Consider the following 18,468-nt stretch of genomic DNA (forward strand, 5'->3'; position numbering starts at 1 on the left):
ACTGAGCTGTATCCCCATCCCTTTTATCACTTTTTAATGGTCCTTTGCATATAGTGTGTGATAAGAAATTTGGAAAATAGCATGTAATAAAAATAGCATATAGCAAATGAAGTTTAATTCACTAGATAAGCCTGGATATTTTTTATTTTTATATTTATTTAAGAAAGAATAATTAATGTCTGCTATGGCAAAGAATACTTTCCTTAAATATAAGCATTTCTTTGTTTACCTGTGGTCAGCAAAGTATACAACCTGAAGGTGAAATTGAGTCCCATGCACCTGTGGCTGCTTTTGTGCTGTAATAGCAAAGATGAGTGGCTACTTACTAACTGGTTAGCTCCCCAAACCTAATTATTTAGCCTTTGCTCTTTACAAAAATGTTTGCTGATCCCTATTTTAGTTTTCCATTAGCATTAGTTCCTAATCCTGTGTTTTTTATTTTGAAATTTAACTTTTTATTTTGAATTAATTTAACTAACTAAAAATTTTTAAAAATATTACAGAGAATTAGTGTCTGTACCTTTCACTCAGTTTCCTCACATGTGAACATCTTATATAGCCAAATTCTACAAACCAAGAAATTAACATAATCATTGCTTATGCTGTAGATCCTGTTCAAATGTTGCTATTTGGCCACCAGTACCCTTTCTCTGGTCCAGGATTCAATACAGGGTCCCAGTTGAATTTAAGCTGACACCTTTCTTTAGTTTCCTCCAATTTGGGACAGCTCCTCAGTCTTTGTCTTTTTAGATCCTGATGAGTTTGAAAAGCTGGTGGGTGTATTGTACAGTATTTGGATTTTCCATTGTTTTCTCATGATGTGTTATTGGCAAGAATACTGCAGAAGTGGTGATATGCCCTTCTCTGAGCCTGATACCACGCTGGTGTGATGTTGATGTCTCATTGCTGTGGATGAAATTACTTTTCTGTTTATTTAGTTAAGGTGGTATGTGCCAGGTTTTCCCACTGTAAAATTAATGTTTTCCTCTTTGTCATTAATAAGTATTTTGTGGGAAGTCAATTTTTGTGAACTGTAAATATCTCATTTCTGCTTACTGATTTTAGCATCCATAGTTGCTTTTGGTCTGAATTAGTTGTTACTTTGGGGTTGACTGATTTTTAACTATTCCCATCATTTAACCAGGCTTGTTTACATAAGCCTGTAATTCCAACTGCTCCAGAGACTGAGGCAGGGGATTGCAAGTTTTGATCAGTCTGTGCATCTTAGAGAGTCCCTATCTCAAAATAAAATTAAAATAAGGTCTAAATAGGTTCAATGTGAAGCCTAGGTTTAGTCCCCACTACAGCCAGAAACTTGTCCCCATCATTTCTTTTGTACTTAAGGAATAGTTTTCTCTCATCTTTTTTTTTTAATATCCACATTTTCTTTTTCTATTGGTTATTTATATAATCATTGTAGTCTCATGAATATTTGTCTTATTTTGTGTATTATAATCCATTAATATTATTTATTATGTTGCTCAAATTATCCCATAGATTCAAGTCCTCTTTTCATAATGAAGAAAGCTTTGATGGAACCAAGCTTTATTATAGAATGTATTACAGAAATATTGAAATAGAGCAGTGGAATTTTATGAATTTGCTATTAAAATATGTAGCAGATACAGTGATAAAATAATACACTCAAGCTTGAATAAAACCTTTGTAGACAGACTCCAAAGATGATTAGGGCCAATTTTACAACTCTTTTAAAATGCAGAAAGAAGCATTAGTTCTTGGAAATCCTCCCCTGCCCATGTTTGACTGTATTCTTCTAACCCCCTACACAAGTTTCTTCTCCATTAAACTCTCTTTAGCATTGGATTCATGGATCGCAATATTGAAAAGTGTCATAGGTGCCCACTGACTAACTCAGAGACAGTCTTTTTTTTTTTTTTAAATTTTTTATTTGGGTATGTGGATGTCTTATTATGTGTAAGCATTTAAAGGCATGTTTCTCTTGGGCTGTATGAAAATTCTGTTTGTTGATTGTGATCATGTTATTTTGTAAACCAAAAAATTTTTATTCGTATTTTTCATTTCCCTTTGTGTAGTTTTTTTTGTGTGTGTGTGTGTGTTTGTATTGATTATAATTAAATTTAAAGACATTTGAAACTTATAACATGTATTAAGAGAATCCAGAACAGGCAGATCTTGAGTCCCCAAAGGGGCCTTTTTAACCACAAATGTACCAGATATAATCTAATATGAAAGAGACAGTCCTTGCTGATCTTCGTCTTTAACCCCTTCCTACAGAATTTAGGGTTGCTTATTTTGGCTCCTGGGAGATATGTTGAATCAGGAAGTGAATTGACTATTTGAAAACTGTGTTTGACAGATTTTGGGATAATCCATACTGTTTTTTTTCCATCATTATGGATTATTGAGAGGTGATTATTTATTGTGAATGAGCATAATTAGGAATTATGGTGGTTCCTGTAGTGTGTGTATGTGTGCGCGCGTGCTTGCGTGTGCTAAGTCACAGGTTTGTGTGCTTATAATTTCTGCCTGTTGTTGTCTTCTTTATTTAATAATCACTTCACATTTATCCTCTAGGATACTTCAGCAGTTTCCTAGATATATTTGTTAGTCTCATTTCAAACCAGTTTAATGATAAGAGCACCAGATTTATATGGGAAAAGACAAGGGACTTCATTTGTGTTTAATAATAAGGTTAAAAGGAGGTGTTATTATTCAGAAGTCTCTTCTATTATTTGTTACCACTGGACATAATAGATGATAGTTGTAATCTGCTTTTCATTGGTTTTAGCTACCATGGTTCTTTAAGATTTAATTTGAGGCAATAATTAGTACAGGATTTAAAATCTAAAAGCCAAGCAGGTACTTGGAAATGACAAATAGTTGAAGCTGACCAAGTGCAAAAGATGCTACCTAGCAGGATTCTGACAAACTGTATGTCTTCTTTTTTTCTTTTCATCTTTCTCTGTCATGATACTGGGGATTGAACCCAGGGCATTGTACCCCTGAGATATACTCCCAGCCCTTTTTTTTTTTTTTTTGTTATTTTTAAAATTTTGAGACTGGGCCTACTTAAGCTGCTGAGGCTGGCCTCAATCCTTCCGTTATAGTTAATATTACAGGTATGTTCCACCATGCCCAGCTGAATGTCTAATTTTTAAAGGAGCTGATTATTGTTGTGGGAAAATACAGGGCCATTGTTGCCAAATCCAAATCTCTGTGGCCTGCTACACTTTTTTTTTCTGTCTGAAGAAAATGTACAAATCTGCATTTCGGGGGGCAGGGACATCACTGAGCCACATCCCCAGTCCTATTTTGTGTTTTAGAGACAGGGTCTCATTGAGTTGCTTAGTGCCTCACTTTTGCTGGGGTTGGCTTTGAACTAAGGATTCTCTTGCCTTAACCTCCTGAGCCTCTGGGATTACAGGTGTGCGCCATCAAACCTGGCCAAATCTGTATTTTTAATGAGATCTCCTGACTTAAATTTGGGACTCATTGTGCAAACAAATGTACATAGTTGCACATATATTAGTACGTGTATGTGCATATGTATATGAATTTTAAAAATAAACTTTAAGAATAAACTTCCTTTTTAGGAGATGTAGACTGAGAAAAAATTACAAAGGCAGTACTGAGAGTTTCCATTTACCTCATACCCAGTTTTTATTATTACAACATCTTGCATAGTATGATATATTTGTTATAGTTAATTAATGAATACTAATATGTTTTATCAACTAAAGTTTTTTTTTAAGTAATGTAACTTCTTTTTTAAAATTTTATTTATTTATATGTGGTGCTGAGAATCGAACCCAGTGCTTCACACATGCTAGGCAAATGCTCTGCCACTGAGCCACAACCCTGGCCCTCAACTAAAATTCTTACGTTATTCACATTACCTTATTTTTTATCTCATGTCTTTTTTTTTCCTCTTGAAATCCCAGTTTTTCTTACACTCCCCTTGACTATGACAGTTTCTCAGTCTTTTCCTTGTTTTTTGATTATATATATACACACCTAACCAACCTAATAAATAGATGTGTAAGACTTGATCCATAGGTCATGATTTCCTTTTGATTTTGAATCATTTTGTGTGCCTTGGTCCTATATAATGGAATCAGAATAGTAGGATTAATTTGATAAGCAAACAACAGAAAGCAGACCCAGCCAGGTTCCTGTGTGTGTGTGTGTGTGTGTGTGTGTGTGTGTGTACTATTTTACCTTAATGTTAAAAATTATGTAGTTCTCTTTATCCTGTATTAAAGGAATACCTATTCTTTTGTGATTACCAATGGATCTCAGTATTGCATGCTTATCTTAACAGATTAATTTTTTTTTTTTTGACAGCAACCTGGTTAGATGTTTAGATCTAGGGACAGGTATTTGGTTTGAATTTTTTGGTTTGTTTCCTTCTTTTTAGTTATGCATTACAGTAGAGTGTATTTTGATATATTTCTACAAACATGGAGTATACCGTACTCTAATTAGGATCCCAGTCTTGTGGTTGTACATGATATAGAGATTCACTGTGGTGTATTTGTATGTATCAAAGTTATATCCAGTTCATCCCACTGTCTTTCTTATTCCTGTCCCCTCCGCTCCCTTCATTCCCCTTTGTCTAATCCGCTGAACTTCTCCCCTTCACTTGTGTGTTAGCATCCATATATCAGAACACTCAGCTTTTTTTGGGGGGGGGGGATTGGCCTATTATTGACATAATAGTCTCCAGATCCATCCATGTACTGACAAAAGTCTTAAAGTCATTCTTTTTTATGGCTGAGCAATAGTCCATTGTGTGTATATACATTTTCTTTATTTATCTGTTGAAGGGCACCTAGGTTGGTTGTATAGCTTAGCTATTGTGAATTGAGCTTCTATAAGCATTGATGTGGCTGCATCACTGTAGTATGCCAATTTTAAGTCCTTTGGGTATAAACCGAACAATGGGATAACTGGGTCAAATGGTAGTTCCCAAATGGTAGTTCCATTCCAAGTTTTCTGAGGAATCTCCATACTGCTTTCCAGAGTGATTGTACCAGTTTACAGTCCTACCAGCAATGTATGAATATACGGTTTTCCTCACATCCTGGCCAACGTTCATTATTACTTGTATTCTTGATGTTGCCATTCTGACTGGAGTGAGATGAAATCTCAGTGTTATTTTGATTTGTATTTCTCTAATGGCTAGAGATGTTTTGGTTTGATTTCTGATAGGAGAAACATGGCATAATAGGTGAGAGTGGGAAAACCTGGTGTACTCCGAGGTAGCACTCATATAAGGACAGGTCAGATGTATTTTATAGTTGTCTTTTCAGTGAAACTCAGTCTAGAATTTGCGTAGCTGAAACTGCAAGCTGGCAGTTGGTGGAAGTGTGACAGATTAAAACCACCAGTGCTTAACAAATTTGAATGCTTAGATAGGCAGATATGTTCTCCACTCTGCTGTTACTTTGGCTTTCCCTGTTTGTGTTCTCTGTTTACCTCTCATAGAAATTTTAGATTGTGATACTTATAAAGTATGTCCAGGAGTGCACTTATATTTCAATAATATATCTGATTGGGTTTCTAGCATTATTTGCTTGGGGAAAAATGATTGGCATTACTTGGTAGAAATATCAAGTCATATTCCTTTTATCTCATTGGTCGTATAATTTCATGTCCAAACTGGGATATTTTAGAGTGAAATCAGTAATTGGGCTCAGACAGTAGGGTTAAACTGGCACTATCCCAGGCAAACCGAGGCTTAGAGTTATCCTAATTATTTCTTTTTAAGATTCTTTGGTATGGTTTTCTTCTTCTCCTCTTCTTCCTTCTTGTCCCCTTTTTGCTCTTCTTTCTCTTTCTCTTCCTCTTCCCCCACAACCTCCTCGTTCCCTCTTCCAGAAACACTCTTCCACTGAGCCTTAGCCCCCAACCCTTTTTACTTTTTTATTTTATTTTATTTTAGGTTTCATTAAGTTGCTGAACTTGATCCTTCTTCCTCAGCCTCCCTAGTAGTTGGGATTACATGCATGTGCCACTGTACCAACTGAATGACTTCATTTTTAGATGTATTTTATAAATTTAAAGTCCTAACCATCTATACAACCCAGTAATGTTAAGTATATTCACATTGTTGTAAAACAGGTCTCTGAATCTTCTTTGTTTTTCAAATCTGAAGCTGTATCCATTAAACAGCTATGCGCTTTTTCTGCCTTCCCTCAGTCTCCTAGCAGTCACCATTCTTTTTCTATGAATTTGACTACTTTTTTACGTGCAATCACTTTTTTCTTTTTGTGACTGGGTTATTTCAGGTAGTAGAATGTCCTCAAAATTTATCTGTATTATGGCTTGTCAAAGGGTTTCCTTTTTTAAGATTAAATAAATAACATTTCATTGTGCACTACATCTAGTTTATCCATCTTCCTTCGGTGGATATTTGGATTGCTTCTGCCACTTGGCTACTGTGAATAGTGCTGCTATGAATGTGGCTGTGTAGATCTTTCTTCAAGACCCTGCTTTCAGTTCTTTTGATGTACACCCAGAAGCGCTGTTGCTAGATGATTGTAGTAGTTCTCCTTTTAGTGTTTTGAGGAACCTTTGTACTTTTTTCCATAGCAGTTGTATAATTTAAAAATTCCTACCAAAAGTGCATAAATGTCTGAATTTTAACCCATATTCACATTTATTAGTTTCTATTTTTCTACAGTAGCCATCCTAATTAAATTTGTAAATTTGTGACAGTGAATTGCTTGTTAGCCATCTGCATATAATCTTTGGAGAAATGTCTATTCAAGTCCTGGAGATTGAAACCCAGGTTTTTGAATTTTGAGACAGGTTCTCAATAAATTGCTGAAGCTCACCTTGAACTTTTGTCTTCCTGCCTCAGCCTCCAGAATAGCTGGGATTACAGGCATGTGTCATAGCCTATAGGATTTCTCAATATTTCCTATAGAATAACCTCTTTTTGAATGCTTTGCAAATATTTTATCCCATTCTGTAGATTGCCTCCTACCCTATTGATTGTGTCTTTGTGCACAAGTTTTAAAGACCATTTGTCTAATTTTGCTTTTGTTGCCTGTGTTTTTGGTGTTATATCCCAGAAATCATTGACAACTCCAATGTAGTAAAGCTTCCCCCCTGTGTTTTCCATTAGTAGTTTTATAATTTGTTTAGAATATAAAGCCTTATGTTTGCGTCTTTGATCCCTTTTGAGTTAATTTTTCTATGTGGTCCATTTCCATTTTTTTAATTTTATTTTTTAGTTTTAGGTGGGCACAATATCTTTATTTTTATGTGGTGCTGAGGATTGATCCCAGTGCCTCATGCATGCTAGGTGAGCACTTTACCATTGAGCCCTAGCCCCAGCCCCCGATTTCATTTTTAACAATTCATTTTCATTCTTTTGCATGTGGAGATCCAGTTTTTCCAGCAGTCCTTGAAAGGACTGTTGTTTTTCCATTGATTAGTTGTGATGCTATCTGAGATCATTTCACCGTATACTCAAATATACACTGAATACTCAAATATACACTGTATATTTCTGGGCTCTCTGTTCAGTTCATTCAGTATATTTTGTCTTTATCTTAGTATTGCACTCTTATGATCATTGTATCTTTGTCATATGGTTCAAAAATATTGGATCCTCTAATTTGTTGTTTTTTCCCAAAATAGTTTTAGGGTTTTTAGAGTCCTCTGAGATTCCATGTGAATTTTTTTTTTAAAGTTGTTGAAGGACACAATGCCTTTTTTTTTTTTTTTTAATTTATTTGTGGTGCTGAGGATCAAACCCAGAGTCTGACACATGCTAGGCAAGTGCTGTACCACTGAGCCACTACCGAGGCTCCATGTGAATTTTTTAAAATATATTTTTTTAGTAGCAGTTGGAAACAATACCCTTATTTTATTTATTTATTTTTATGTGGTGCTAAGGATTGAACCCAGCGCCTTGCACATGCTAGGAGAGCACTCTGCTGAGCCATAACCTCAGTCCCCCCAATGTGAATTTTTATGATGATTTTCTTCATGATTCTATTTATTTTTTTTAAAAAAAGCTGTTGGTACTTTAGTAGGAGTAATCTTGGCTATAGAAATAGTGGTAGGTAGCATTGGGTAATATAGATTTATTTTTTTAAAATTTTTTTTAGTTGTTGATGTAACTTTGTTTTATTTATTTATATGTGGTACTGAGAATTGAACCCTTACCTCGAACATGCTAGGCAAGCACTCTACCACTGAGCTACAACCTCAGCTCCAAGGGTAATATAGACTTCTTAACCATATTAAATCTTATAATCCATGAATATAGAGTATTTTTCTTACCTACTATAATTTCTCCTCTCTTTTTTTTTAGGCAATGTTTTGTACTTTTTGATTTATAAGTTTTCAGTTTGGTTAAGTTTATTCCTAATATTTTTTTACTCTTTTTGTTGCTACTGTAAAAGGCCTCTTTTTCTCAATATCCTTTTATTTTTTTTAATACAATGTATTTTTAATGAAGCCCCTTTGATTTTTTTCTGACCTACTAATAGTTATTTAATATGACATATCTAAAATCTGTTACTTCGCTGAAGTAAGTGCAGTTTTATACTATAGTTCAAAGGATGCAAAATATTGCTTTTGTCCAAAATTGTCTTGGACATTTCTTGAACTATAGATGCATATTCTGCAAAAATGTGAATTGATAATGTGCAACAACAAGTATCACACCAGTTTTTCCTCTGTGCTCCCCTCCCCTCCCTCCTTCTTCCTCTCCCCCCTTTCTTTTAGCGCTCTATCAATAAACTACACCCTCAGCTATCCAAGCAAAGCTCTTTGAGTTCTGAACTGAATTTTACTTCTTGTATAACAGAATGTTGGTAGTTGAGTTTGATGGGACTTTTTTTTAAATTTTCGTGTTGTAGATGGACAGAATCCGTTTAATTTGTTTATTTTACGAGATGTTAAGGATCAAACCCAGTGCCTCACACATGCTAGGCAAAGTGCTCTGCCACTGAGCTACAGTCCCAGCCCCTAATGGGACTTTTAATGCTAAAGCGAGATATGTTTATCTTAGGGTTAAGACAAGGAGTGTGCATGCATATAATTTTTTTTAATCAAGAAAAAATATGATATTTATCTTTCTAAAAAGTGAATTTACATTAAGCATTAAAGAATTGGATGGGCTGGGCATGGTAGTGCATGTCTGTGGTTTGGGAGGGCTTAGACAAGAGGATTGCAAGTTCAAATCCAGCCTCTAAGCAACTCAGTGATAACCTTGTCTCAAAAAACCGTGAGGGACGCTGAGTGGATAGAGAGGGCTGGGAATGTAGCTCAGTGGTAAATTGTCTCTGGATTAAATCTCCAGAATCCCAAAACAACAACAATAAAAAATTGGGACAGCTATTTTAAAGCTCCAGTCTATTACCGTTTTCTTTTGTCAGATCATTGCTATAAAATGTAACAGGGACTGGGGTTCTGGCTCAGTGGTAGAACGCTTGCCTAGCGTTTGTGAGGCACTGGGTTCAATTCTCAGTACCACATAAAATAAATAAAGGTCCACCAACAACTAATAAAATATTTTAAAAATAAAACAATTAGTACTTTAACATAAAAGAAAGAAAATGAGACTGAAGTCATCTTTTCAGAATGGATTGTTTAATATGCTAAATTTACAAATTCACCAATATTTAGAAGCCGTTGGAGTTCTGGAGTGGGTGGAAGTGGAGGAGGATCCTCTGGAAGGTCATCAGCTGGAGCCCGAGATTCCCGGAGACAGACTCGAGTCATTCGGACAGGACGGGATCGAGGGTCTGGACTTTTGGGGAGCCAACCCCAGCCGGTTATTCCAGCTTCCGTCATTCCTGAGGAACTGATTTCACAGGTATGGATCTTAAATTTAATGGAAGACAGTGAGAAAAGGTGAGGCTTAACTGAATGTTGTGGGTCATCTCTATGACTTTTAGCATAAATTTGAATTTTTTAATTTTCTGTATTGGTTGTAGAAAGCTGATTTTGACAAAGAATTTAAAGAAAATAAGCATAGTATTCTTCATTTTTGAATTTTAGGCTCAAGTTGTTTTACAAGGGAAATCCAGAAGTGTCATTATTCGAGAACTCCAGAGAACAAATCTTGATGTAAACCTTGCTGTAAATAATTTACTTAGCCGAGATGATGAAGATGGAGATGATGGGGATGATACAGCCAGTGAATCTTATTTGCCAGGAGGTTGGTGGATTACTATCATGGTTTTCTCATTTCTGGAGTGCTCATTCACTGAAGAATGGAATTTTAAAGTACAACTGATTTTCTGACTATTCCTAAAGGTGGTGGATGGTTTCCCTGTAGAGCTGCTTAATTTAATTGCAACATTGCTGTAAAGGGAAAATGGGGAAATATTTGGCTCAGTGGACTCGTACTTGGTTCCAATAAATACATGGTTATTTATGTGCTTTATCCTGGTTGACATGTGACTCTGGAATGTTGGTGCTTGATAACTTATTAATGAAAATAGATTATAAGCTGGTGTTGTAACTCAACGGTAGGATGCTTACCTAGCATGTATGAGGTTCTGGATTCATTCCCCAGCAGTTTGCTAAAAAACCCCAACAAACAAACCTTTAAAGATATATTAGGGTCCTGAAAGTAGGTAATAATCAAACTGTGCTTATTTATTTATTTTTAGGGGGCAGGGATGAGTGGGTGATACTGGGGATTAAGCCCAGGGCTTTGCAAACACTCAGGGTTGGCAAGCAGTTCACTGCATTTGTAGCCCTTTTTTATTTTATTTTGGGATAAAGTCTTTCTTAATTGCTCTGGTAGGCCTCAAATTTGGTATCTTACTGCATTAGCCTCCCTTCTAGGTGGGATTACATGTGGATGCTACCTTACCTGACTTTCATTTAGATTTTGACTGTATTATCTCTGTATCTTAAGCAGTCCTTTTTTTTTTTTTTTCTGGTGATAATTTAGTAAGTAGAACTGGCAACAACTACATCTGATGTTCTTTAAAGTTTGTTAGTAATATAAATTTCATTTCCTAGATAGTTGTTGTTTTTTCCCCCCTTAGATAATATAATCACTGATTTTAATTTTACAGATTGTTCAGTGTTCTATAGATGTACTTTCTATACCTGCTTCATTTCTATTTTTTTGTTTCTGCTTGTAGAGGATCTTATGTCTCTTCTTGATGCTGACATTCATTCTGCTCACCCAAGTGTCATTATTGATGCGGATGCCATGTTTTCTGAGGACATTAGCTATTTTGGTTACCCTTCTTTTCGACGTTCATCACTTTCCAGGCTAGGCTCATCTCGAGGTAATTTGCATTTATTTCATTTTGATCATGGACTGGCTGCATAGAGAGAGAGTGGTAGATTCTCTGTATTTGAATTTGCAAAATTACAGTAGATGATGTCATTCCTTATTAGTGTTTTTAGGTACTTTGGCATTAAAAGTAGCTTTTTAAAAAATTTTTTTATTTTGAAGAGCCACAGTAGTATTTTAGAGATGACCTTATTTATATTTTATAATGCATATCAAGGGTACAACTTACCTAACTATATTTTTAATTAGGAATTTGGATTCTGAACTAAAAGCAGAATTCTACTTTACAGTGACATGCAGCATTCAGAAAACAAGTCTCCTTGATTAAAATGACATGATTTTTGTGTTCATTTTAAATCCTGGTTAAATGGAAAAGTAAAATATGAAAAACATTAGAATGAGATTGAACAGTATTAAATGTATAGGTAAATGTTTAGCTTATTAAAATGCTATTTTCAAAAGTTTGAAATCCTTAAAAGATACAGTATGTGATAAAGGTTAGAAAGATAACTCTGAAACTATTAAGCTGACTTCTTGTATACATTTTTAGCAACTTTACCTTTATAATATAGATTCTATATTTTTATTTTCTAGAATTTAAAACTGATTGATCAAATAATAGGCAAAAATAAGCTATATTTACTGATCATTAATAAACAGGAAAAGATACCATATTATATTATGACTTTGCTGCAGATACCTAGTACTTAAATAACAGACCTATGGGTGATCTTTTAATGTACTGAACATATTATGTAGTAGCTTTAAAAGTTTTTTTTTTAAGTGTACTTTATTGTCTTGGATATATTAAGTATTACATTTCCCAATATTTAGTATCTGACCATACTCCTAATTTTTTCCCTTTTTCTTTTTCTGTGCTCATTCTGTATAGGCATTACTTTTAGTTTAAACCATGAAAACCAGCTGGTATTAAACCACTTTAGAACTGCATATTTGGCAATTTTGTATGGTGCAACTATGTATTGTTCCTAATCCTTTTATACAAATCTTAGAAAGCTTATTTTGATTCCTTTATTTAAAAAGTAATATATGAGCAAATGGGAAAAAATGGCTTTAAATAGTTTGTAGACTGATTGCAGGGGAAGCATTTTGGTCAAGGAAATTCTTTCTATAGATGCTTAAAACAAAACAAAATCTGTTTTGTTCTTCAAAAATTTTAAAATAAAACATTCATAAAAATCCAGCCTATAAAAATTACCCCAAACAAGGGCTTGATTATCCAAAATTTTATAATTAGTTTGTTAATGGGGTTTAACCTATTCAAGTATTTTTATTATTATTATTATTATTATCATCATCATCATCATCATCATCATTTTTTAATTGGTATTGGGGAATCTATAAAGTATTTTTTCCATCAGCATTTTTTTTTTTTTTTTTTAGTAACTGAAGACTTTGCAATATTCTCTTTTGGTTTGCTTCTTTTTTTCTAATGTGTTGAAATTTTAATATGTATACTTTTCTAACTTAGAAAATTTATACTAAGCATTTCTAATGAAAACCCAAATTTTTAAACCCCATTTAATAAAAATGCAGTCAAACTTAAAATAAAGCCATTCTGCTCTAAAATCATATAGTTGAAATAATAGCTGGTACTAGACCACTTTTGAACTATTCCTCTATATAGGTTTAAAAAATACTTAAATAATTTTCATCCATTCACTTGAAAAGGGTTAATGTTTTGAATGTTGCATGTCAGCTTTATTAGATATACATTTACATAAATTTTTGTGAGTAGATAAACTGCTATTAGTTGCATCCTAAAGGGTCTTTACTAGAGAGTGGCTTACTTTTATCCCACTGGTGTGACCCAATTGCATACCAGTTCTCCTTCTTCCCTTAGAGAGAGACTCTGAGCTGTTGCGTGAACGTGAATCCGTTTTACGTTTACGTGAGCGAAGGTGGCTTGATGGAGCCTCATTTGATAATGAAAGGGGTTCTACCAGCAAAGAAGGAGAGCCCAACTTGGACAAGAAGAATACACCGGTTCAAAGTCCAGTATCTCTAGGAGAAGATTTGCAGTGGTGGCCTGATAAGGTATTTGGAAAAACATTCACATTGTTCCATTTAAATGAATTCCTGTCAAGTACCTCTTTTTCCCCTCTAAAAAGGCTTCTGTTTTATTTATACTTTGTGTGCCCCCCCCCTTCCACAACAACAACAAAAAACCCCAAGGAAACCCACAAATATAAAATGATAAGTGTCCTTTAAATTCAAGTAGTACATCTTCATTGTTCTTGTGTGAGTCATCTGAGTGATTGTGTTCACTGGTGCTTTTTTTCCCCTACTTGATGAATGAGATAAGAGAAATTGGGGTGGGGGAGTAATTTTAGATAACACATCAGCATTCTGTTCTAGGACTTCTTTTCTAGTAATGATTACTCTAATAATGGTCATATTCCTTAGTAGAGATTTATTTTCCCAAATTTGAAATGTCAGGTGGACCCCAGTTTCTGAAGGGCAAGTTTGTGGTCTTTGATGCTGCATGCCTCAGGACAAGATGAAGGGACCTGTTTTTCTTTGATTAGTTAGCTGACCCATTTAATGATGATGAATTTGCTTTGCTGTGAATGCTGTGGGAGATGAAGCAGTCTGAAGTGGAATGGACTGGGAGAGTTGTGCTTGGCATCCTGAGGAGTAGAATAATGAGTGGATTTCAGAAAGCAACTAGGATTTGTTAAGTGGATTTGGAATCTTCAAAAAGCCATCATCACTACAAGTGGGATGAGCAGATGCATCCTATTGATGGTGTATATGTTTCATTGTTTTAAGTGTTGGTAATTTTCTTGAGAGCGTTCTGCAGGTGTCCATGTACTTTTCATTCATTTTTGTATGCCCTGTTTGTTCTTATTTCCAGAACTAGTTGGGTAGGAGATTTTCTTAAGCAGAAATAAACCAAATGAGGATAAAGAGAGTCTGACATGGATTTCTTTTCTTTGAATTTAGGAAAATATTAACTTTATTAATTTATGTTTTCATAGTTTTTGGTGACTCTTGATGTAACTCATTTATTTTCCTTTACATTCAACTCGTGGAAAACATGAGTGTAAGAGAAAACATGAATTTTAATCAGTTTCTTTGGAAGCAAAAGGTTATTCTGTTTTCTCTGGCAGCTTCCAAACTTTCCTCAAATTGCATTATTTCCGTAAAACTGGAAATGTCCCCAGTTCTACTCTACTTCATATGGTGGACAGTGATTTAAACCCTTGAGCCTTTATTTTTTTACTTTCTTGGTATATCATTCATTATTTGCTCTTTTCATTGCCTGGATCATGTTAGAACTGTGTTTCATATTGACAGGAGGTAATAAAGGACTCATGTATCATTTACTAGTGCCATCACATATTATTTGTCTAGGCTTCTTTTTTATGTATTATTTTTGTTAATGAAAGTGTTTTTGAATAGTATGAATTCAGGAATCATTACCATTCTTGTATCATCTTCTTGATTTAGTAGCTAGCCTTTTTTTTTTTTTTTTTTTTTTTTTTTTAAAAGAGAGAGTGAGAGAGGAGAGAGAGAGAGAGAGAATTTTTTAATATTTATTTTTTAGTTCTCGGCGGACACAACATCTTTGTTGGTATGTGGTGCTGAGGATCGAACCCGGGCCGCACGCATGCCAGGCGAGCGCGCTACCGCTGAGCCACATCCCCAGCCCTTTTTTTTTTTTTTTGTCTTTACTGATAGACATGCTTTTAGATACCCTTTATTTCCAGAGATAGTTACTATACTAACTGCTTTATGAAATCTTGAGACTGTATACAATTTTGGTTTATTTAGACATTGAATTAATGGAAGAAGAGCAATTTGTGAAACAGAGTTTATATCCCCCCCACCACCACTTAAACAGTCGACTTAAAAAGTATCATTTTAAAAGAAATCCTTTATTTAATTTTTTGGGGTGGTAGTAGGGATTGAGCCCAGAACCTCACATATGTAGTAAGACTACTACTAAGCTACACCCCAGTCCTTTTTTTAATTCTCTTTTTTCTATTTATCTATTGATCAGTTGTACTGAGAATTGAATGTGAGGTTTAGCTCTACCATCCCTAGCCTTGTTTTAATTTAATTAATTAACTATACTGAATTAATTTGTGACACTGATGATTGAACACAGGGGCACTCTATCATGAAATGTATCCTAGCCCTTTCAATCTTTCTTATTTTGACAAAGTGTCTCCCCAAGTTGCAAGGGTGGCCCTGAATGTTTATTCTTCCTGCCTCAGCTTCCCCCGTAGCTGGGATTATAGGGTGTACCACCATGCCCAGACAAAAGCACTTCCTATTAGTTCATGATTGAAATTTAGGCACAAGAAATTTCAGTTCTGGGAAGGAAAACAGATCCAGTCCTTGTAAACTTTTGTGCTTTATCACAGTCATCAAAAAATACCATTAGATGCTTTTTGTAGGGCTTGATGATATATGCTTAGATTGTAAAGAGCTTAAGACCCTGCTTTCAGCTAGCTTTAGTAAAGTTCATCATAATAGGTGCAGGGAATAAGTATCATCCGAAGAAACGGGCCATATTGGTTTTCCAAAATTGGTTGGGTATAGTGAATACTGAGAAGGGGAAAGGCTTGGCAGGGATTGGAGAAGTAGGAGGAAAAAGCAGGAAAATAGGATATTGAGTGTACTTGCTGCCACTGATGGTGTGAGGAGAAACTAGCACTGTAAGAGACAAGTCTACCAAGAGCTGAGGGTCTAATGAGGGGTCTTGAAGGAATTCCAGCTCAGGACAGTTTATGCATCATGTTTAAGCCAACAGTTAACACAGCAGTTAATGAGCATGTACCCATTATTTTATTTCCTCTTAAGATGTAGATGTGATTGTGCTAAGGGACCTGGTGGGATAATGATTTTTACCTTACAGGATTATTGTGAGAATTCCATACTGAATTTGTGTAGATTAAGCATAAAGAACAAGGAGAAGCATTGTTCTATTTCAGAAAGAGAAAACAGGCAGTTCCTTGAGGTATAGAGAGCTGAGAGAGACCAGTAGTAGATTTGGGTATTCCCACGTAGGTCTGTTGCAGTTTATATTTTGTGTTTGAGATCCTCTATGTATAATGAGATAAGTTTTCAGTTCAGTGGTTATCTAAAATACCTCTATTTTTACTTTTTAGTCATTCTTATAGCTTATTTTTCTTAGAATAAAAATTGAGGTTATGTTGCTGAGTATCTTATGTATAAATAGTAACTTTGTATGTAATTATATTAACCTACTTCCAACAAGAATTTAAATTAAACACATTCTGTGAGGTCAGTATCACCTTGATTCCTAAGTTGATAAACATACTACTAAAAAGAAAACTAATGGCTAATATTCTAATGAACATTGATGCAGATCCTCAATGAAATAACAGCACATGAAATAGAAGATAACATCATGACCAACTGGGATTTATCCCTGGCATGTAAGGCTGCTTTAACATATACAAGTCAGTTTACATCACTGTGATATATCACATTAACCAAATGAAACATTAAAACCACACGATTGGGCTAGGGCTATAGCTCAGTGGCAGAGTGACTGCCTCACACTCATGAGCACCACATAAGAATAAATAAACAAAATAAAGATAAAAAACAAACATAAACAAAAAACCACATGATTGTCAATTGATGCAGGCAAGGCATTTGACAAAATTTAGCATCCTTTTTTTAAAAAAAGATTTTTTTAGTTGTAGATGGACATGATATCTTTTATTTATTTATTTTCATGTGGGGTGAGGATCGAACCCAGGGTTTCTCACATGCTAGGCGAGTGCTGTACCACTGAGCTACGACCCAAGCCCTTAGCATCCTTTTTTGATAAAAATATTTTAACAGTTTAAGTGTAGAAGGAAAAGTTCCTCAATAAAGAGCATTTATGAGAAATCCACCGCTGACATCATAATTAGTGGGAAACAATTGAAGGTTTTTCTAGTAAGATCTGGTGTAAAGCAGGGATGCCCGCTTTTGCCACTTCTATAAAAACAGTACTAGCAAGCACATTTATATAAGAAAAAGAATCTTTCTTTGAAATGTAAAGGGAGGAAGTAAAATCATCTCTTTGCAAATACTATAATCCAGTCTATGGAAAAATGTGAATGATTCCACAAAAATCTGTTAGAACTAATAATTTAGTAATGTTGAAGAATATACAACCATCATACAAAATTTAGTAGCATTTCTGTATACAGGTAACTTACAACCTAGCTAAAAAGAAACCAAGGAAACAAATAGTTTATGATAGAATCAAAAGGAACAAAACAATGGGGTGAAAGATTTACAGACTGAAAGCTATAAAACCATAGATGAAAGAAATTGAAGAAGATGCAAATAAAAGGTACCCCATGTTCAGGAATTTGAAGAGTTAATATTATTAAGATGTTCTTCCTACCCCAAATGATACACACTTTTAATGTAATCACTCTCAAAATTCCATTGGCATTGTTCAGAGAAGTAGCAAAGACAATCATAAAATATGTGGCTCCACAGAATACTTAAGTAGCCAAAGCAATACTGATAAAGTAAAAGTTGAAGGCTTCCACTTTCTGATTTAAATTATATTATGTAGCTATAGTAGTCAAAGCAGTATGGTATTCCTTTGTATAAAAATAGAAACAGCAATGGAACAGAATAGAGAGCCCAGATGTAAATACAAGCAAGTGTGGTCAGCTAAATTTTGAAAAGGGCATCAAGAGGACACAATGGGGGAAAAGATAGTCTCTTCAGTAAATGATGCTTAGAAAATTGGATTTTTATATATAAGAAAGGAAGGAAGAAATTAAACTCTTATTTTAAGACTATACATAAAAAATGAGTGAAAATGGATCAGAGACCCAAACAAGTGAGGGTTTTTCTAGTAAGATATGATATAAAGCAGGGATGATAATTTACGAATGATAATTTTTTAAAATATAAGACTAAGGATTACAGACATCAAGATATGTGCCCATCCAGCATGGGCACATATCTTCACTAGGCAGTGAATAACCTGAACCCAGAAACTCATAGAAAAGAACATAAAATCTCCTTGACATTAGCCTTGGTGATGATTTTTTTGATATCACACTAAAAGCTTAGGTTATACAAGCAAAAATAAATAAATGGAATTGTATCAAACTAAAAATCTTATGCACAGCAGAGGAAACAAAACGAAAAGGCAACCTATGAACTTGGAAATATTTATATACCACTTATCT

The 18,468-nt window shown here is 34.6% G+C and overlaps 1 protein-coding gene across 4 annotated transcripts in view; it reads left to right on the forward strand.

Moving 5' to 3' along the window:
- Positions 1-18,468, forward strand: part of Ubr5 (ubiquitin protein ligase E3 component n-recognin 5) — a 131,415-nt gene that overhangs the window by 45,060 nt on the left and 67,887 nt on the right. For 3 of the 4 annotated variants that reach the window (XM_077801346.1, XM_077801349.1, XM_077801347.1), the window contains exons 6-9: positions 9,631-9,820; positions 10,006-10,165; positions 11,106-11,255; positions 13,110-13,321. In XM_077801346.1, the coding sequence (XP_077657472.1) occupies positions 9,631-9,820; positions 10,006-10,165; positions 11,106-11,255; positions 13,110-13,321 (712 nt within the window). The remainder of the gene's footprint in view (positions 1-9,630; positions 9,821-10,005; positions 10,166-11,105; positions 11,256-13,109; positions 13,322-18,468) is intronic. The other variant, XM_077801348.1, reaches the window with a different exon arrangement.

The sequence above is a fragment of the Urocitellus parryii genome, chromosome 7, assembly GCF_045843805.1.
Source record: "Urocitellus parryii isolate mUroPar1 chromosome 7, mUroPar1.hap1, whole genome shotgun sequence".
NCBI lineage: Eukaryota > Metazoa > Chordata > Mammalia > Rodentia > Sciuridae > Urocitellus > Urocitellus parryii.